The sequence below is a fragment of the Palaemon carinicauda genome, chromosome 21 (genome assembly GCF_036898095.1).
Source record: "Palaemon carinicauda isolate YSFRI2023 chromosome 21, ASM3689809v2, whole genome shotgun sequence".
Taxonomy (NCBI): Eukaryota; Metazoa; Arthropoda; class Malacostraca; order Decapoda; family Palaemonidae; genus Palaemon; species Palaemon carinicauda.
Window position 1 is genome coordinate 91,653,275 of NC_090745.1, and position 22,500 is coordinate 91,675,774.

General features: G+C 33.5%; 1 protein-coding gene across 12 annotated transcripts in view; it reads right to left on the reverse strand.

Moving 5' to 3' along the window:
• The window catches only part of LOC137615324 (homeotic protein ultrabithorax-like), a 1,252,187-nt gene that overhangs the window by 659,728 nt on the left and 569,959 nt on the right, over positions 1-22,500 (reverse strand). For 9 of the 12 annotated variants that reach the window (XR_011039220.1, XR_011039219.1, XM_068345106.1 and 6 more), the window contains one exon: positions 16,788-16,862. The exons of the other annotated variants lie outside the window; for them this stretch is intronic. Coding sequence is in view for 7 of the 9 variants with exons in the window: in XM_068345106.1 (XP_068201207.1) it covers positions 16,788-16,862 (75 nt within the window). In the remaining 2 variants the exon portion in view is untranslated. The remainder of the gene's footprint in view (positions 1-16,787; positions 16,863-22,500) is intronic. 12 annotated transcript variants of the gene reach the window in all.

Consider the following 22,500-nt stretch of genomic DNA (forward strand, 5'->3'; position numbering starts at 1 on the left):
AGAGTAAAGTTTGAGCACTCCTTAATCGGGGAGACATCAGAGCTGAACATATGAGATAACTTGGGCCCACGAACTTTACCTACTCCAAAGCCTCTGGGTTGAGGAAGACCCCGATTCAGTGAATCTGATCTACGCCCAGAGGCGACAAGGGAACGAGGCGATGTAAAGCATTGATTAAAGACAATACTGTCATATCCAAGGTCAAAAAACCCAAGAGTAAAAGAAGCTTCTAAACTACAAAAGCCTCGTACGTAAAATTCTCAGACGACAAAGGAAACAAAGTTTGAGGAGGAGGCCTTGGGGAAGAGGGGACGTGGTGCACCTCTTAACAGAAGGAGGGTGTGAGGATAAGGGACCATTTCCAAGGGAAGGGAAGGGGAAGGGGAAGGTCAATTTCAGAGGATAATCATCATACACTTTGGCGTGTTTTGCTTATTTCAGTGATAGTACAACCGCTTGTTTACTCTTTTGCAGGATACCGGGGTGATGGAATCGGTGGAATAGTGCCAGGGGGCTGGGGAGGAGTTTGCTCTGAAATTTAAACATGTACCGACTTTCAATCACGGTGATAATCCTCCCCCGGCAAAAAGGATTACAATGTGCCCTTCCTCATCTCATAACTTGCATCGTTATTACAGTATTTCGAATATTAATACTGGGATTGTTGGATAATGTGTTTTACTGGTTTAATGGCCGAGGGGATTACTCACAACAGGTGTTGGCTGCACGAACAAATCTGATAAAAAATAGGCCTATAATTTAATTGGATTTTACCTATATTAAGAGACTTTACATTCCTCAGCTGTTGGAAAAAATGGTAAGGGAGTAGTGCCACTGAATCGTATAAAGAAACGGAAGAACTTAAGAAAAAATGTGGCTACCCATATGTATATATAATTATTTACAGAATATGTATATACATATATATACAGTTGTTTATGTATAATTATTTACAGCATATGTATATACATATATATACAGAATGTGTAAATTGCATATACATTTATATATGTGTTTGTATGCATTTATGTGTGCGCGTGATTGTGTGCGTGTGTATATTAAAGCAAATTCATACTTGTTTACTCGACAAAAGCACAGGTGAAAATGTGCTTTTAAAATTTTCCCAAGAAAGGTGACCATTAGATATGTGACATCTTGTATCAAGGCTTGAATTATTATCAGTGACCAGAGGTTGAATTTATGGTGAAATACTATTGGTAGTTACAATATGAACTTGACAGTCAACCCACAATCAACAGTTTAGACTTGGGAGTAGATTAGTTACTAATATTCATTACTGTATAGTCTCTTTTCTTCCTATTGTATCATTTATTGTGAAGTATACAGGTTATTTTAACACTGAGGATATTGAGGATACATCCCTGCTACTAATTATGATGGGCAGGTATTACCCATGAAAAGGAATAACTATATAATTTAAAGAAATACTAAAAGAAAAATTGGGAAGTAATAAAAAAAAAAGTTTGTTTATGGTAAGCTAATGGATAAATGGCAAACCTAATATAGATAAAATACTAGATTATTGACGTTTAACCATTCGCCTTGAGACATTGCTCATAATATCATGTAGATAAACTAGCCTAAACCAAAGACTCCACGAAAAATATCAGTAAGTTTGAAGATATTTCACGTATGATGTTCGTCAGTTGGAACTAAATCAATAAATGTGACGTAGAGCTGCAAATAAAATTAAAGCTCGAGTACGAATAACCTTTTTCTACTATATCTTACTATTTGCCATTATTCTTTACAGACACTGTACATATTTCGGTACTCCCTCTTGTTAATACTTTCAATCTTATACCGGATATAAAAAGTCTTTTGGGTGTTACATAAATTATATATATATATATATATATATATATATATATATATATATATATATATATATATATATATATATATATATATATATATATATATATATATATACACACACTATATATATATATGGACTAGAACCGCTGAAAATTATATTGATGATGATTATATATATATATATATATATATATATATATATATATATATATATATATATATATATTATATATATATATGCTATGGGTTTTTAATTTTTTTTTATATATATATTGAAATACTTTATTACATATTTTGCTATGGCTTTTTAAATATCTGATATAACTTTTTCTTTTTGTCGATTACACTGAACTCATTTCAAGCACTAGAAAAAATAGCAGGAAGGAATCTTAATTTTGAAATACACACGTTCATGGCATGTTACAGAAGCGCATACTTTCTGTCCTATAAATTCCTTACTTTGTTTGTCACCGCCGTTTTATTTATTGATTTTATTACTTGGAATTTTATATTCTTTAACACCATACTTTAATTCCTAAGAAATTCCCTTTTATTGGTTCAACGAAAGAATTATAAAATCATGCAACAGATTCTTAGAATCACTGCTTTAATCTGGTAACTGTATCGGAAGCGTGAAATTTGGGGTCAATTTCCTAAACATTCAACTGCACTGACATTTTGCAGGCAGCGTGAACACTAAAACATGCCTTTCTTTTACGTATGAACTATCAATTTTCTGTTTGTCAGTCCTTGCGCAGGCCTAAGTGTTGCGTTTATCTGTTTGAAAGTATAATCAAGTCCATCTTCTCATTTGATCAATGTCTGTATTTACATTGTGTTCTGCCCATTTATTCTTACTCTTTTAGCAATTGTGATTATTCGATTTCATCTATATTTTTTTGTCAATTTTTTCTTACATACGGATGTTTCATTGTGTTGGCCCTAGCAGGTTAATGTCCATAATAACGCTAATCTTCCTTTATCTATATTTTACCCCCAAAATGATCATCATTTAAGTTTTGCAACTGTAACACTGAGTTAATATGAAGTAAAAACTAAAATGAGCTACCTTCGACTCTGTAGAGATTTGTGCAGTAGTGTTAAAGCTGCATTCAGACAATTAAACTTGAAAAGCCACATATTAACCAAGATAGGAATATATATATTTAGGTATTTGTTTACAAGACCAAGCTCTCCATTTACTCTAAATCATGCAGTCCTGCAGCTCTCTTCTTCTTGTAAAGTAATTAGGAGCTTCTTTAAATGGTGGGAAAGCAAAAAATGGCAAGATATGTTAAGCAAGGGGGAGAGTTATAAAAAAATCTAGCTTGGTTTCCTCACTAAACAACCTGGAACTGACATCGTCAATATAGTCAACCTAACAGAGGTTCGTGATGCCAGCGTACATTTGATATATATTAAGAATATAAACAAAATTAAAAATGGAGTAATTACTCAAAAGTATCCATAAAATATAAAATTCACAAATAGCGACACTTTTGAGTAATTACTCATTTTTAATTTCGTATATATTTTGAATAAGCAGTATATCAAATGTACGCTAGCATCACGAACCTCTGTTTATGTTCTCTGGCATCACAAACTTCTGTTTGGTTGACTATGTTGACGATGTCAGTTCCAGGTCGTTTAGTGAGGAGACAAAGCTAGGGTTTTTTTTTTTTTTTTTATAACCCTCTCCCTTTCTCAACATATCTTGCCATTTTTTGCTTTCCCATCATTTAAAGAACTTCCTAATTACTTTACAAGTAGAAGGAATGCATAAATTATGAGTAAATGGAGAGCGTGATCTTGTAAACAAATACCAATATTTATATTGAATGACTTCATCTTAATCAACAGTTTTTTTCTAATTAAGGTATATAAGCTTCTATTAAAACTCCTGAAGTCATTCATTACATCACACGGGTTGTGAAACTGGAACATTTTAGCTAGAAAATCAAAGTAATTCAAGCGTATATAAATATATTCGAGAAAAGACCTTAGATAAAATCAAGATATATCCATTTGCATTATTGACATTTATTCGGGGCAATCTTTAAGTTTTCACCAAAATGGTTTATCTCAAGATAAAACAATAATATCGTTTATAATCGTAATTCTACATAGTTGGCAATGTTTCTCTGGAGGTCTAACAGACAAATCTTAAAGTTGAAAAATTAATAACTTTATTCATACGATCTGCATCCACTCCTGAAAAAAAAAAAAACACTGAGAGAAATGCAATTAATATACAGCCAAAACAGATTTTTCGCAATACATTCGGTTTCATACATTTAAAACTGAAATTCCATAAGAGGTAACCTTTCTTGAAGTAATGAAGATCACTTTAACAAAAATTCATAAAATCGTAAATACGAGTCGAACAAGTTAATTCAAGGGAATAATAAATCTAAGACATTTTATCTCAAATCTTTTGGTTAGCAACATAGCCTCGACAATCTGTGGCCCTGTTAAACGCGACCCGGTACCTCCCTCTCTAGAAGTTACATCGAGGAGGACCAACACAGCACTTGCCAACGAAAAAAGGAGGAAGGGGAGGAGGAGGAGGAGGAGTAGAAAGATCTATGTGAATGCTTATTCTCACCCTCCCACAGTGCCGTCCAGGCAAAAGGGAATCGTGGGAACTGGAACAGGTGCTGTACAAAAGGAGTTAGTGTGACGACAAACGAAAATACGTATTTTATCTCAGAGCCTCAATTTTTTTTTTTTGCTTCCTGTTTTCGGAGGGGCTGAAGAAGGCAAGAAAGGATATAAACACCAGAATTTAAAAGATAAGGTACAGAGGAATTCAGTTACTATCAGAAGGTTTGTGTTTTTAAATCCATACCCAAATAATAGCTAAGCTTATTAAAGATGTATTGCTACATTTCGTACATAAAGGATTCTGCAGCTTTCAGGGTATCAGCTTCCTTTATAATCCTTTGATATCCTGCAAGATTTATCTTGGAGGAGGGCGAGAACTCAGAGGAAGATTAGCGTTTGAATTCGTAATTTCATTGTTACGGGTTCTTAACTGTAGCCAACTGCTTGTCTAAAAGTAGCTAAAGTATAAATGTCTACATGATAGAGGTGGTCTATGAAGGAGAACCCATCCATTTCTTCCTTGAAGAACGATATATATATATATATATATATATATATATATATATATATATATATATATATATATGTATAAAACATTTATTTCAAGGAAATGGCATCACCAATACTAATAAAAACTTTCATGATGCAAAAAGTTATTCTAAAACATTAATTAACATTTAATTTATCGTACGAATATGTGCATCTGCATAAAAATGCATGTATACTTATTTATCCACACTGCCCCATGCATACAAATTACATATTCATTATCATCTATTATTTTGTGCTAGATTTTAACATCACCTTTTTCTTAAAAGGCTTCGATGTTTAGTGATTGAATGTCCCGATGAAATCTATAACCTTTGTATTGACCTAGAGAATAATTAAGGATCGAATGGGTAACAAACTGTGATGCCCTACAGCAAGGGTGGAGATTGGATCACAAGATGCTTGATGAGAACCGAAGTAAAACATTTTGAAATCTACCATCAAAGGAAAAGCCTGTTTCTTTTTTGATACAACACACACACACATCTTTGCCGACGCATACACAGAATAGTATGGCCTATTCTTTACACATTCTCTTCTTTCCTCACACACTTGACAACACTGAAATTACCAAAAAATCATTCTTCTCTCAAAAGGTTAACTATTGGACTGAAATTGTTCTGTGGCTACTTTCCTCTTGGCTAGGGTAGAAGAGACTCTTTAGCTATGGTAAGCAGCTCTTCTAGAAGGACACTCCAAAGTCAAACCATTGTTCTCTAGTGTTGGGTAGTGCCATAGCCTCTGTACCTTGGTCTTCCACTATCATGGGTTAGAGATCTCTTACTTGAGGATACACTCGGGCACACTATTCTATATTGGTTCTCTTCTTCTTATTATTTTCAATTTTTTTTTTATAGTTTATAAATGAAAGATTTATTTTAATGTTATTGTTCTTAAACTTTTCTAGTTTTACCTTACCTCACTGGGCTATTTTCCCTGTTGGAGCCCTTGGGCTTATAACATCCTGTTTTTCCAACTAGGGTTGTAGCTTAGCAAATTATATATATATATATATATATATATATATATATATATATATATATATATATATATATACACACACACACACATATATATATATATATATATGTATATTTTTATGTATGTATTTCCTCGTGGCTTAGTGATTCATTATACAAATCACAATTGTTAGTGTGTGGATTACTTCTAGCACACTAACCACCAGTCAACCAACTGGTAAAATGGATACCAGAATTTGCTTGGGTCCAGAAAAAGGTTAGTGTGTGTGTGTGGGAGGAGGGCAACGTCACAGTTAAAAACTTGCTGAGAAACCATGGTCCTTCTTTCTCCTCTCTTTATACCTTCTATCCTGATCTTGTTGATAAAGTCTTAAATTTTAAGAAATTAAAGTAGTAGTAGACTTATTAAATTCCAAATAAACTCAGGCAGCTTCTTTGCTAAGCCTATCATTAGGTTTGTCACTGATTTTTTCCTACCGATATCGTAATGCCTTTGCAAATCAAACATATGATCTTCAAAGTACATTTATTTAATACATGGTTCATGAGTAGCTGAAAGGCCAAGTCAGCAAACTGCATGAATCGATTAAGTCTTCTCTCTCTTTAAAGGGAATTAACCCAAAAATGAGTTGATAGCCTTCGGTGTTTCTTTCAGGTTATTCACATATTCATCGTGTACTTGTTCTTGTCTTTTCTGATCATCTCTTGCCTTCATTAATGTTTTTCAATGGGTTGTAAGTTACCTAAAGAAAATGGCAAAGTACATTTACAGCAGTTTGCAGGTATATGTGTATGTATGTATGTATGTATATATATATATATATATATATATATATATATATATATATATTTATATTTGGGGGGGGGGAAATCAAGCGTCGGCGTTTATAAGCAGCTCGACACGATCTTGATCCCTAGTATATGGCATTCTACTTCAACTCTCTAGTAAATAACTCTGTGATATTTTCATTTTTGTTTCAAATTCGTTGGTCGATTTTTTTTGGGGGGAGGGGGCGGCTGAAGTTTCGGTCAAAGCGAATGAAACATTTTGCTCTTCATGCTTCTGATGGGACATGATTAAATATACAGCCTATTTATCACGATCCTACTGAGTGTCTAAAGTTTTTCAGGTTTTACTTTATTCTTCCTGCATAATGGGACTCTCCTAAAGCAAAGAGGACCTAGATATTTTCTTTACCTATAGGAAACAAGCAAACACACTTATATTCTCTTACTCTTTGGTTAGTCCGAGGTTTAGGGTATATTCATACAGTGACAATTCTATGCGAGTCCAGGTAATCAAGCTATAATCAGATGTACAATGACATTCTCCCACCGATAGATTCTGGCTTCAAATGTGGGGTGGAACTATGAACCTGATCTCTAGTGGTGAGTTTAACGAGCATTTGCAATTGTCTCTTCATTTAACCTTTTAGACCATTTACTTAGCCTGCACGCCGGGGAAAAGTTTCTTCTTTCCTTTAGTTAGTCAGTCTTGACGCCACCAACGAAATATAAGAGCATCACTCCAGAAAAGACGCTAGTTATAATTTGGTTTACCATGTTCATTGGCTTCATGAAGATGCTGAACTCCAAGACACTACAAATCGACAAGTGTGCAAAAATAATAATGAAAATCTTGTTTGTGAAGCCATCAACACAATTCCTGATAAGGTGTATAAAATTACTCGACACGTGCTTTAGGCGATACTTAGGTAAAACTAGTATAACTGTGGTTGCAAAAAATAGAAAGCTCTACAATAGGAATACAGCATTCAATTCAGGCCAGTTACCCAATAGCCAAAAGGGCTCTATTGTGGGTTGATGGTATAGATATCTTCAAATAAGATGAATAGCCGAATTAAAATAAAACTACGTAGATGAGGCAGTGCTAAATAATTGAATAAATCTAAACTACATTATTTCTTTAGTATTTAGAATCAATAGAAACCAGAGCTTAAATTAGTATAACTTTCTGGAATGGCAATGAAGATTTAGCTAATTTCAGCCAAAATTCTCAATACAACACCGAAATTTTTTGGCTTACTCTCTGAAGCCAAGGCGGCCAATATATTCCCGGGCTCTCGTAACTTCAAGGAACATTTCAAAAGGATACTAAAATATGATGGGGAAAAGCTTTTCTGTACTTCCAATACCAAGATACCAGAAGATAAAGAAAATCGATTTTGTATGATAAATGAAAGTTTGAGAGAGAGAGAGAGAGAGATACTTATTTCCTGACTATAATGAGAAAAGTTGTTAAATAATTTTTTTTGTCACCCTAAAGGTGAAAGTAGGAAATCTCCTCTGCAATTTCTTTTTAATGAGAGCAACAACAATAGCAACAATTAAAACTCATGCACAAATCCAAAATACAAGCAATGCTACGACTGAATCTATTAGAATCATCGTTAATCAGGAACGAATTTTCTAAACCGAAACACAACAACGAAGAGAGTGTACATCACCGAAAGTTCCCTCAGAGAGGCAGACATAAACAAGATATCAAGAACAAAGAATTCGTAAATGAACGAGATACAAATCTCGAAGTTGAAAACTTCCAAAAATAAATTGCAAGGCGGGAGAAAAATATTCGAAGGCGACTGTAAAAGAATACTGAAATATCTCACACAATAATTTTGACCTAATGAGCGAGGTATCAGGTGTCATTACATTGAAACTTCGGCCATAAATACAAATTCTCCGAGGAAGCCTTACACTGCCGCTCTTGCATAATCATAATCGCATCTCATTTTCCATTTACCTTAACGGACCTTTCGGGGAGAAGAGCGGGTTAGGGGACAAAATTTAAGCATAGGTCTCATGGATTCTGCAGTTTCGAACATTATATGGGCATATCCAGTCAGGATATTAAATAGGGATTTGATGTAAAATTTATAGAAGTAAACAATATCATTTTTAATTTAATATTTACTGCATAAATAGGATTACCAAACATGCGTACAAATTTTTTTGTACTGAATGATACTGAAAGACGAAATCTTAATATTTCATCAATACGCATTGAACTTATGTACAGACATTAACGTTCTTGGTAAGAGTTTCAAGAGCAAGAAAATGGGCAAAGAATAGGGTGAGAAGAGGGAGGGACAGAGAAAGAGAGAAAGAGGAAAGACGAAAGGGAGAAGTGGATATCACTAACTCCATATCCCTGAATTCATAAACAAGCTCCTCAGTGTGAACTCAGCGGGCTTCTCGCAGCCTTGAAGGGTGCTCGTAAAGGCCACGATTCTAAGAAGAACCTATAGTTGGCCCGACCTTAAGTGCAGTCGTTGATAAGCACTGTATTGGGTGCCACCACTAAACTCAGTGTGAATAATGAGGGTACGGAGGTCCGGAAGCGTGTATTCATTTATTTCCAGGCTCTGCCGGGAGCCGTAACTTTCCAGAACGTAGTGCCATGCTCAGTTCCGGGATGGAATACTAAAAGGTGAGGGATGGGGGGTTCCAGACACAGGGCCACTATATTGCTAATTTTTTTAGGTGTGTTTTGATAGGCCATTTTGGCTTCACGGTCTTCTTAGCCAAAGGGTCATTCTCCCTTCGCTGCAAGTATGAAAACCGACGTGCTAACTCGTGGGGATTTTATTTGCGGTGGGAGTTACAGTTTTAGACCTTCTGCCTTGTTTATATAAGGTATTTTCAGCATAAACTGCACTAAGTGACAGTAAAGAAGTATGAATTTCAGCAGCCATTAAGGTATGAATTATCTGATATTCATGACATTAAGCTCTAACGATAAAGGTAGAAATACCAAGGGCGGAATAACAAAACGCATTTGCCAACACTTGAAACTTGAGTAAACGAAGTCAGGTAAGGAGGTAATTCTGAAGACGATGAATTAAGACGTGTTACCTTGGGTGATGAGGATGTTCATTCTGGCAGCTTTCCCAGAGTTATAATGACAACTTCCAGAAATGAAGATCGTAGCAGGAAATACTTAGGTGAGCAAAACTGTTTTACAGAGGAAATATCAGAAGCTATGCCATGCTCTACCACCTACGTATGTTTGGATGACAAAACACATGATAACACTTCTTGACTTGTTTTCATTAGCACTAAATTTTAAAAACCGAGTGGAATGAATTTAACTTTCATAAACAGTAATTAATTCGCGAAAATAATTTTGCTTGGTGGACTTTATAGGGACTTCGTTAAAGTCATTACTGGGCCAAGGATATGCTGCGCGACAGTAATCTAAAGCGCCGTTTTCATTTTAAGGACTAACAGTGAATGACAAAGGATGAAGAAATACGCCCGACATCTAATGAAGCCGTTCAAAAGCTTGAATGCTTTAGATTCATTTTTCAAAAGGAAGTAAGTAAAGATTTCGAGTAGACTGTCGATAATAGATATAATACTGATTATACTGACGATAAATCAAAATGAATGAAGAAACAAGTTTTGTTGGAAACGTATTATTTTTTTTTCTTGTTGGAGATGATATTAAAACAATTCTTTGCAAAATATAAGAAAGCCAAGGTAAAATGGCTATTTGCAATCTAAGATCACTTTCATTGCAACGTACCTAATTCTAAAACCCCATTTTACCGTTGTATAAACGACAAATATAAATTAATAAAGGTTGTAGTTGACAGACGAATGGCAGCTAATCTAATCATCCTAACTTGCCATCTTTTAAATTCTTCCAGGAAACGACCCAGTTTTACATCTTGCTATCTTCACATCCTCTCAAGATAAAAAATCAACTAATCTATTATAAAAAATCAATAGGACAAAATATTCACATCTCATACTAGGCAAATAGAGCATATTTTTCTGTAATTCTGGTTGAAATCTAAGGAGGGACATGAACATAAAAACGAACCTCATCAATGAGGATAGTAAAAACATCTTATGAAAAATCATGGCAGTAAAACATTTCTGGGGGTACAAGGGTTAATGTCGTTTAAAGATAGAACGACAGCCAACCAACAACTTTAAGAAAGAACATTTTAAATGACCTAGCTAGATGAAGAGAGAAACAGAACGGTATAATATGTTCTTAACAATAAGATCATTCATGATTTGACCTTGTTCTTGAAAAAAGAAAAAAAATATTTGAACATATATTTCCAGATATTTTCTCTTGACACTACGTATTTAAGATTTTGGTTTCTCTCATAAACCCCAACAAAATTTATGGCAACGTGTAAAAATGTAAATAACAGAGAGCCATGATAACTGCCAAAACGTGGAATACATCGTGTTTCTGAGAAAAAAAAATAATCTTTCCCAGGTTCAAGCCTCCTACCCACAAAACCTAATAATCTTAATTGAATAATTGTTTTCTAAAATATTTCAGAATAGAATATGACGGCATTCCTCGTGGGCAGTGGTAAACGTCTAACAAATTATAATAAAATCTTAATTGAAGTTCCAAGAAATGTATAAGACTGGAATTCATTTGATGGGATTATAATCGTTAAGACATTTTTGCAAATTAGTTACAAATTCATAAACAAAAGTGTGCAAACTCAGAGAGAGATACAGAGGAGCAGTTTGCTCAAGTTGCAATAAATGATTTTTATAACATAAATTAGATTTTTTCGTTGCTAAGGAAACTATATTTTTCAAAATGATAATTCCCCATATGTCAGTAACTATAAAAAAGATAAGTCACAAACAGCGCATTCTTCTCTCTTTTCCCCATTAACATCACCTTCCTCCCAGCCGAAGCAAATAAGTAATCCTATGTTTCTTGATCTAGCCTAGTATTCTAAATATTCAACAAGAATAAAAAGATAAGAATTGCCCAACAACAGAACTTTGGGCTTTTTGATGTGATTCATTGAACCGCGTTATTTACAGCCAGTGAGCTTTGTTTTGACGTCGCAAAAGACAAATGTATATAGTTTCTCTGGCACCAAAGTGAAATGAATGAAGCAGAAAAGATAAATTTAAGAGGTAAAACAAAAGGAGCCAAGTAAATACGGAAGAGAGAGAGAGAGAGAGAGAGAGAGAGAGAGAGAGAGAGAGAGAGAGAGAGAGAGAGAGAGAGTGAGTTTACAAAACGTTTAAAATCGTGCGTCTTAATAAATGACCAAGTATAAATACCAAGTTATCACATAGCGAAAATGAGTTCAAAAGGTGGTAGAAGAATAATCAATAATATGAACTAAAATAAAAGAAGTAGAATATTGGGTAGTACATATGAGAGAGAGAGAGAGAGAGAGAGAGAGAGAGAGAGAGAGAGAGAGAGAGAGAGAGAGAGACCTTAACAAATGGTCTGGTAATTTTATTTTTCTCTTCAACCAAACAGGTCCTCAGCAAAAGCAGCAGTAGAAACATCAGACGCAGGAACAGTAGCAGAAACAGCAGAGAAAGGAACAGCAACAGCAGCAGCATCAGAAGCAGCAACAGCAATAGCAGAACCGGGCGGTCGGGCAGGCGGGATCTCGTGGCTCCCCTGCTAAGACTGGGAGGAAATATATCCTACAAGTTTAATTACTTTCCCCAACTCGTTATCAATCTAATTTACACATTCATTAAAACTTCGGGGAGACTTTTTTTTTTACTTTTTTTTTTTAACAAATGCTATCAAATCAAGTAGTGGATCTAACGCCTGTGTGCGTGTATTCCATTGTTTACTCAATGTTGTTATTGTTGTTGTGATGTTATTATCAAAACAGGCATCCCCTTAATTTATCGTCATATCTCTCACCTTAATTATCGTAATAGAATTGCGCTTATCAACGATATTAATAAAGCTATTGCAATTAATGGCATATTATCCATTAGCATTTTGTCATCATTTCTATTACCATGACTAGATTAGATTACGGAGTGGTTTATCGAAACCTAATAATAAAACATTATGAAGCATTCTGGGATTTATTGTCAATATTCGAAACCCTTGACCTTTCTGCGAACTGTGTTTTGTTATTCAAGATTGAGGTGCTTCTTCGAGAAGTTTTTAAAGCAAGGGGCAATAATCCCAATACCTTTTTTTCACTCTTAAAAAGATGCATTAGTATCAATCATATTCCTAAAACCTTTAACACAAATACGAATAAATCGTATCATACAAGAAACTGCGATCTGGAATTTCATTCGTAATAAACTTTTATTTGTAACACTATATGAAAACTTTCTTATTACTATATCGAATATATTTTACAGACAGAAATAAAAGGGTGTCAATTTTGCTGCGAATAAAATTGACTAGATAGCTAAGCAAAAATTAAATCTAGAGTTTTTATTTCATTATTTCACTGAAAGTTAAACATGTTTTCCAAATATAATAAATCACCGATATATGGTAGGAAACAAATGTATTTCGTATATAACACGAAAAAAAGTAATGTAGTTAATATGATAAATAAAAATGGTAAGAGAGATAACAATGACAAAGAATTAAAACGCAAGCAAAAATATCGAGTAGTAGTCTTTTTCACATGATGTTACTTCTCAGAAGAACATCACCAATAACATCACTTAATTTATGTTTACGGAAAATGTGATAGAGTAACGAGTCATTTAACGAAAGGGTTATTACTAAAGATCATGGGATAGGAAAACAGTTCTTATTGGATGCAGGGATCGAATAAATCTACAGAGGAATCAACGTGTGAAAATCATGCGAAAGATAAGGAAGCCAATCTTTTTTTATGAGTAAGATTTTCCTTCCTTGGAGGACAAGCTGTGAGAATTAAATATATTCCGCGGTATATTGTACACTATCATTAATCTGTTCACAGGACAGCTAAGGTTTTTATAATGATATAATATCAACTAAGATACATATACGAAATTACAAATATATACTGCAAGAATAATATTCAAATTGAAATTCTATTTCCACGCATCAGTTCACTTAACGTCTTTAAACCATAAAACGTCACATATATGCAACTACCAAAGGAATTTTCAGATTTTAAAGAATATCTTTTGAGATAAAGTTGTAGGATTCATGCCTTTTTTTATGACTTTCAGTAGCCCTTAATACTCACTCAAAGTTCACTCGACTGTTGAGCTATGCCGCACAAAAATCACGGATTTATGAATTCTACTTTTGTGCCCTTTCACTACATAAATACATACATATATTTATACCGGCCACATAAAATAAGATGCTAGGATCCAATTTCATATAAGGAGATATTATGCTGATTAAACTAGGAAATATTAGACAATAAAGAGGTATCTCATATAAACAATTAAGGTCAAGAAAAACAGCCAATGAAAGAGAAATTACCTCATAATAAATAAAGTAATTATATCAATAATGATGATAATAATATTGAGAACATTAACTACGTATGCAAATATTCCTGTTAAGACCAATTCGTTACGTCCCTTACCCCAGCCATTCACGCACCAATTAAGCTATTATTTTGTTCTCTCTGGAACACCCTTATCGTCCCTCCCCAATGAGAGAAATTTTAGCAGAAGAAAATCTAGGATCACGTGGAATATTGTTCAATAAGCATGCATGCTCTAATTTCATGAAATATGTCTGGGGGGACTGGATTCAAATTATAGTCCGGGAGCACGATACTTTGGGGTGGGGGTGGGGGAGAGAAAGACACGAAGGGTAGGGGAAGGAGACGATGTAGCACAGCGGGTTATAAAAGGGAAGTCTGGGCCCCCCTTTTAACAGTGACAATTTCATGAATGTGTTAATGTTAAGGACAGTTATTGTCAAAATTTCACACGACCGTGGCTTAGATTGTCTGGATATCCCCATGGAATACTTATTTCATCCTCCAGAGCGGCCAAGTTATGTTATTGTGATTGCTGTTCTTTCATATTTCTCTTTCTTTCCTTCTCTTGGCACACAGAAGAATAGTTCGTCACGCATCCGAAAATAACAATATTCAATTTTTCATTGAGAAAGTTTTAACCATTCAAAACGTCCCTTTGATGAGAATATTTTGAAATTCTAAATTAATTTAAAATTTTAACAGGTTGAATGAATTTCTTGCTTCAGAAGATTATGTTTGTAATTCATTTGATTAAAAAGCTCCAAAACGTTGCAACGATTCTTCTTAAGTTATGAGTTTAGTAAGGCTTCGGCAAATTGAGGATTTGTCTCAGATGATTCCACATACAGTTTAATAATTATCGCGATATTTGTAATTTAAACCTGTAATGACAATCCTCCGTCGATATACGCCGACTAACTGAGGACGTAATCTCCTCAAAGAAAACGATAGCTTTTCCTTTTCATGAAACTTACGTGGATGTAGCCATCAGCCAATTAAGAGATAAGCACATGAGATAATGACAAACATGATAGAATGGTCTCCGTGAGTAATATCACTAAATAATCATATTTGTCTTTTAATCTATCTTTTCCATTTCGTTATTTTTGGTCTATTTATAATTGCAAGACCGATAAATTAATTTTTAGCGACAAAATAATAAAGATATATAAATAAAATATATATGGTTCGAAAAAGAATACTGAAAATGGATAATTATATACGCAAAGCAAAGAGGGATATTTTAATGCAAAGAAAATAAAAAGTAAAAAGAAGAAAATTCAGTTAAAATGTTACAATGAGATAAATTCCTTTCACTTATAATTTCTTATCAAGGAGGCAAAATCTTCCGTTAACGGAACATAATAAACCAAATGAACCTTCAATTCTACATCATTTAAAGTTTATTTCTGATAATTGATAAAGAAATATAAAAAGCTTAAAGATATCCAATTATATTAAAATCTTCAAATGAAAAAAGTTATACATGGTTAGGGAATTATACCATTTAAAACAATAACTCGATGAGTCATAGAAAAATGGTAATATAATGCCTTTGAAGGGGTAAATAATATTCCACAAGGAACTCAATATTCAATACTCTAATAACAGAGTCATTGGAGTCGGACATCTTTCTGTCAAAAATTCGCAACCAAGCACCCAATGGCATTACCAAGTCTACATATCCGATAACTTCTTTTACTATATTCATTGGCGTTTTTTTTACGCTACCGTTCTCATATATTGCATATTTCTAAAGCATGTACAACCTACCTTTACTTATTTTCAAATAATGTATTATAACGATGAATATTTGAATTAATCATTCTAACAATGCTATTTTGTATAATTTTGCTGACAAAAGCATAAGACCAAGGCAGATTCCAGTCTATATAAATAAATGGCCGCTAGAAAAATAATTTATGAGTGATGAGTCTCTATTCGGCAATCATGATTAGATTTGGTAACAGTGACTGCATATATTTGGCGTTTATATGTAAACACAAAAAATATAACTTATTAACATTTCATTAAAGTGGAAAATTTATCATTCCATCGTTTTTCTTCTCGGAGGTAAATGCAATTTCCAAATACCAATATCAAATTAATTGCATGGATAAAGAGCAACGAAAAATTATTTGGTAAAAATTAACATTTGGTCATAACAACAAAACCGAAAAAGAAAAAAAAAAAAAAACGTTTTTTCGGGTACAAAAAAGTTAAGCATTTACGATTTTTTTAAATATTCTTTTTCTCCATATGATTTGATAGAATTTCGGAATTTAAAATATATCTGAGAGAGAGAGAGAGAGAGAGAGAGAGAGAGAGAGAGAGAGAGAGAGAGAGAGAGAGAGAGAGAGAGAGAGAGAGAGAGAGATTTACAAAAATAAATTCATTCAGTTTTATAATACACTCCATGTACAGTAAAAAAAACCGACCAGCTGATTGAGACTTCGTATATTGAAATCAAATAACATATTTCTTTTCACAATAAAAATACCCAAATGTCGTAGACAATATTGTTAGTAGAAGCGTTTGGTTAGGAACCCATCGTCCACAATACTTTGAGGGAGCAACAATCACTTACCGGGTCCGAGCCATTCAGTTCGAGCGACCGGAGGGCTCTAGATGGCGCCGTTGGTGAATGAACCGCATGGGCTAGCTGGCAGAAAGGATTGGAAAATACCCATTACTAACACAGTTGTTCCTTGGAGTTTAAAGACTAAAACAAACACGGGGGCGACTAATATAAAGCATCAATATCTCAAAGGAGAATAGATGAACTGAGTTTCTATTCCTAAGCTCTGTATTCATAATAGTCGTCTCCTCTGGGCACACTGTACTCCCGTCATGAAGAATAAGAGCGTCTAGTCAGTCATAGGTTTTGAAAGAAATTTGCTTTGAAGCGACAGTAAGCTGATTAAAAGGTTATCATGCAGTTACAAGCAGAGAAAGACATGTAAGGCCGTTTTTTCAGGTTGAAACAGACAAAAGGAATGCGATGACTGAATAATATAAGCCAATTGAAGGTGACCAAAATCAGTTGAGAAAAACGATTTCAGTGCAAGCGGTGATAACAAAACCCCCAAGACAATTTGAGCTCAATGAAAATTAGACATAGTAATGCTTCTTAAATGCATGGTACAGCACCCAGTAATGATCTTTATACTTAGTACCTGTCCAGCACATCATACATTACATCGAAAAATGTGAAAAAACCCAAAACCAACCAGCCCCGATTTATATATAAAAAAAAAAAAAAAAAAAAAAAAAAAAAAAAAAAAAAAAAAAAAAAAAAAAAAAATCAGAATCGAGTTGACCTAAACATTTTAGGCTTACTGGCTTTCATGCCTTATCCAGGCATTACGTAAGCTAAGGAACCTTGACATCCATTTCATGGAATAAAGCATTCATATAAGCATTTTTAAAGTAAAATCCCTTAACAATATCAGGCAATACCACACATCAATTCTATATGACATGCCAACTCGACACGAACTTCAAACTCACAAAAACTTCTCATAAAGAAGTGACATTATAAGGGCAAGCCTTTCATAATGTGGTTAGTCGATGGAGTTTCTTTACATTTTAATAATAAAAACATTCTTCCTTAAAGTAAGTTTTAATAAAGCTAATGCATTAACCATTCATTCCTCTCTAGTTTAATTAATATTATCATAGGCATTTAAGCAAACCTGAAATGAAAGAGTAATCTTCATGCATAGATGAGTTTGAAACTTATTATAGAAATTAATGTTAATCAAACACTTATGTATATTCTTTAAATTAAAATAAAATTACATAAGGTAAATGAAGGCTAAAATAAAAGTAGCATGCATGTAAAGTACTGTTATGGACGTCGAGTCGTTTTCATGGTTATGTGAGAGATGTCATTTTTAGTGAAAGTTTAGTACAGAACGTAATAAGCAAGTTAATATTATTTACTATCAAATAAAAATAAAATATTTTTTTCCAGTTTCAAAGGAGATTTTTTTTATTACAAAGCTAAAAAAAGTAAGACTATGTTCATTAGTGTCTGATTAATGCTGATAAATGTCACCAATAATGACAAAATTTATAAGGCATCAAAAAAGCAAAACAAGTAATTTATTCACTATATATATATATATATATATATATATATATATATATATATATATATATATATATATATATATATATATATATATATATATATATATATATATATATGTGTGTGTGTGTGTGTGTGTGTGTGTGCGTGTGTGTGTGTGTAAGCTTATAAGTCTATATCTAGGTGAGAGTGCATGAATATGTGCACAAACACAAGGAAGACATGTCATTAATCTTAATCCTAAAGTTGTCGATTATTCGGTCCATTGTCAAAATGACTGTCATTCTAATTAAGTCAAAATAAATCACTAGAAAAACCATAGTCCACAAGTTAAACATCAAATTGAAGAAAGTAAAATAAAACACTGCTTAGTCAACTACTTTAATGTTAACTTTGTGTATATACTAGGTCATACTATAGCATACTTTATACTAGTCATTATTGTTTTCAAGAACAAAATACTGCATAACATTCCTTATATTAAACATAAAACAGGAAGAAAAAAAAATGCAAACAAAATATACAACAAAATATCTATCTACTCATTTGCATGAAGATATAATAATGATAGAGAAAAGTCTACTTGCATATGATAAAATACAGAGGTTATTAAATAATCACAGGGCAGCACTATATAACGTTTACGTAACTGTTACAGTTGAGAGGTCATCACTTACCTTCAGCCGAAATATCTTGCTGATCTATTTTGAAACTTTGGTGATGAAATTTGAAAAATATAATTTTAAAAATACATATATATTTCAAAGTAAATTAAGGTTGGAAGTGGTTGCCAACGAGTCCATTCTTCATGATGGAAAATATGTAATATTTATGTATTTTATATATTTGAGATTTTCTTACAGGCCAGATTTAATCAAAAGGGTCAAAATGATTTCTTTAAAGGATAAACAATAATTCTACATAACATTAGGATTCGATGAGGTTTAAAAGTATTTTCAAGTCTGTAAATACTCATTTTACCAGATAAAGATAATTAGACCTTCAACTAGAGTAATTTCTCTTGCTCGAAAAAAATCACAAATAGAGATAGCCAGGCTTCCTGAGAGTCGCCTAGGGAAATACTTTATCAACTAATTGATTCACTGGTTGCTGACAAAAAATTTTGTATGTCGCAAACTTGCAGAATTCATATAAAGTAACCAAGATGATGAAAACACATTAGGGTTTAAGCTGTAGTTAAGTTAAACAGCTTTGTTTCTTATTGTAGTTTACCCGAAACAACCGTAAATAGTAACACCAACACCAAAATAAAAATAATTATATAGTTAATGCTGAAAATCTCACCCATTGGGAAATTTCGTTTGACAACATAGAAAAACACCGATAATATTAACTGTTAGCTTTAGTATAGTCAATAACAAAAGATAAAGCATTCAAGTAAAAGCCTAATTCATAAACATAAAGCATGGTTTACTACCCTTTTCAAGCTATATAATCTTTCTTGAAGTAAAATGTTGATTACGCTTCTTCTCAAAATAAACGAGGGGGTGAAGAAAATGCGAAAACTTCCTTAATAAGATTGGTTCCTATAAGCTCCTATTATGTTATCCGAGTGGTAATTGAGCCTATCCTTTTTCCATATAAGGAGCTGTATCTTTTAAGGGGGAATTTCAGTGTGACAAGAAAAACTCCACATAAAACTCTTTCTCCCTCCCTACGAGGGCGAAACGGTAACCCCCCACTGTTCCCGATTTGAAGAATCCGTCCATGAAATTTAGACCAGAAGAGAAGATGAATGTAGGCGCTCCCCAAAATCCAATACGCTTCTATTGACCTCCACTGAGTTACACATGTAATTGTTAGTCAACTGTTGTATCGCACAATGGGGTAGAGAAAGAAAGGAAAAGAGACTAACATTATATATGAGTGATAATCTCTCCGTTAAAATAAATGATACTAAATCATAATAAGAGCCTTTAGAGGTTAATCCTGCTCTTCTAGGAATTAACTATTTACTCTATACTCTGATATCCCTCTGTGTATGAGTATATATATATATATATATATATATATATATATATATATATATATATATATATATATATATATATATACATATATATACATATATATATATATATATATATATATATATATATATATATATTTATATTTATATATATATCACGCACTACATGCATAATACAAACACACCTTTCGGCCAATAAATGTCAAACGTGGTTGCTTGTGTTATCTATAGGAATATGGGCCCGTGCTTCTGCAGAAGGGAACATTTTTAATGTTAGGAAGAGGCTATCTTTCATCCGTCTTTATGCACTCTATATATACAGTATATATATATATATATATATATATATATATATATATATATATATATATATATATATATATATATATATATGTGTGTGTGTGTGTGTGTGTGTGTGTGTGTGTGTGTAGGCATAGTCATAGTATCTGTACACGAAATATTTACAAATAGACAGGTCAAAACATATATGCAGCTACTTAACTACCTGTTGGTATAATAACATGGATTTGCTATCATGAAGACATCGCTTGTCATAGCTTAGCAATAGCAGAGATGGGACATTTGGCCATCACATCTCACGTAATAAACACTTTCACGATTCTATTTGTGCAGAAACCACCCTTCTGTGTCAGAGAAGCTATTGCTAAAGCAAGCAAGAAAGCAAATGAAGACATTAGAGGAAAATGAGTCGTCCCCTTAAAGTCACGTGAAAATGAATGCAAGAAAGAAGAAAAAAGAACACGACAAGAGGTCGTTTCATGATATTAATTTTCAAACAACTGTCAGTAATTAAAGAAGCGGTCTCATGCAATGTCATGAGAGTCCACGAAATCCTATAAATATACACATTTGAACACATGCCAGTGCATAAACATACATCAGCATTAACCAACTCACTCAGCATTTACATAAACTTACTAATTAAGCACCTGGGGCTAGTATCATGATAAAAGGCAGTACGTCACCATGATTGCAGGATCATTGCAACTTGGTTGATTAGCTCTGGTGCTGCAGCCTCTGTTATTGTTGCTGCTGTTGCTACCGCAACTAAAATGGACAGCAGAGAGAGAGAGAGAGAGAGAGAGAGAGAGAGAGAGAGAGAGAGAGAGAGAGAGAGAGAGAGAGAGAGAGAGAGTTAGTTCCCAATAAACAAATTGATCAATGCTTACTCAGTCCTCATGAAAATTCCTTTCCGTGATAAGGCTGTTTGCATCTTCATGATGTGATACCGTCAGATTATTAAAGGACGGTAAGAACACATGAAACTAATGAGACAAACAAAATGGAAATTAAAAAGGTCTGCCACTCATAAACAAAAGAAATAAAGACCATCACAAGTCACAATAAAAGAAGAGGAGGTAAAAGTATATGGAGAAAAAAAAAGGGGGGAAAAGAAGGGGGCAAGGGAAAGAAACCTTAAACTAGACATCAGCGTCCAGAGTAATCACTCATGCAACTTCACGTAACTACGCTGCAACTAGGAACGGGTAAGGCGATTAATCGATGAAGATAATTAGAGCTGAGGGATAATTGAGATGCGTTACAGTAATTCACTTTGGCTAAATACGGACAGATTGCTTTTAAGGCCGCATCCACACACATTATTACGGTCGTCCTCCAAATCCTCGGAGGCTTGTTTTGCGTGCTTCTCTGTCCAGGTCCTATTCCCTATGTATGAAGCTGTTTGCTTGTCAATAAAAAAATGCTTTGTCTTCAACCCGAATTTCTTCTTGTTTAATGATTGGTTTCAACAGCCTATATTTTTGCCGTCATTACGATAGCGTTCTTGCTTAATTATCCACTCGCCTTTTAATTAGCCCAACTCCATTATCTAGCCTATGTTTTTCTCAATTACGATTGCCTTCATATGTGCTGTATATTGACTAACGCATACACAGTTTGTGAATATATTGTACAGAATTGTTAAGGAACTTCTGAAACCATAAGCATAAGTCTTATGTGTGTATGACTGTATGGCAAAAAGGGTTATACATCAGAATATCGCTATGACATTTCACGTGAACTTACGAAATAATTCCTTTAAACTGATCATACGGGCCGAGCTAATTCAGTAATCTTATCAGCATTGCATTACCATGTTGAGTTGCAAGTTATTGTATAGAGTAATTTCAATGTATGGTTTACTAATAAAAAGTAGAAACTAGACCCAGTAGCGAGAAAATTCCCAAAGAAACG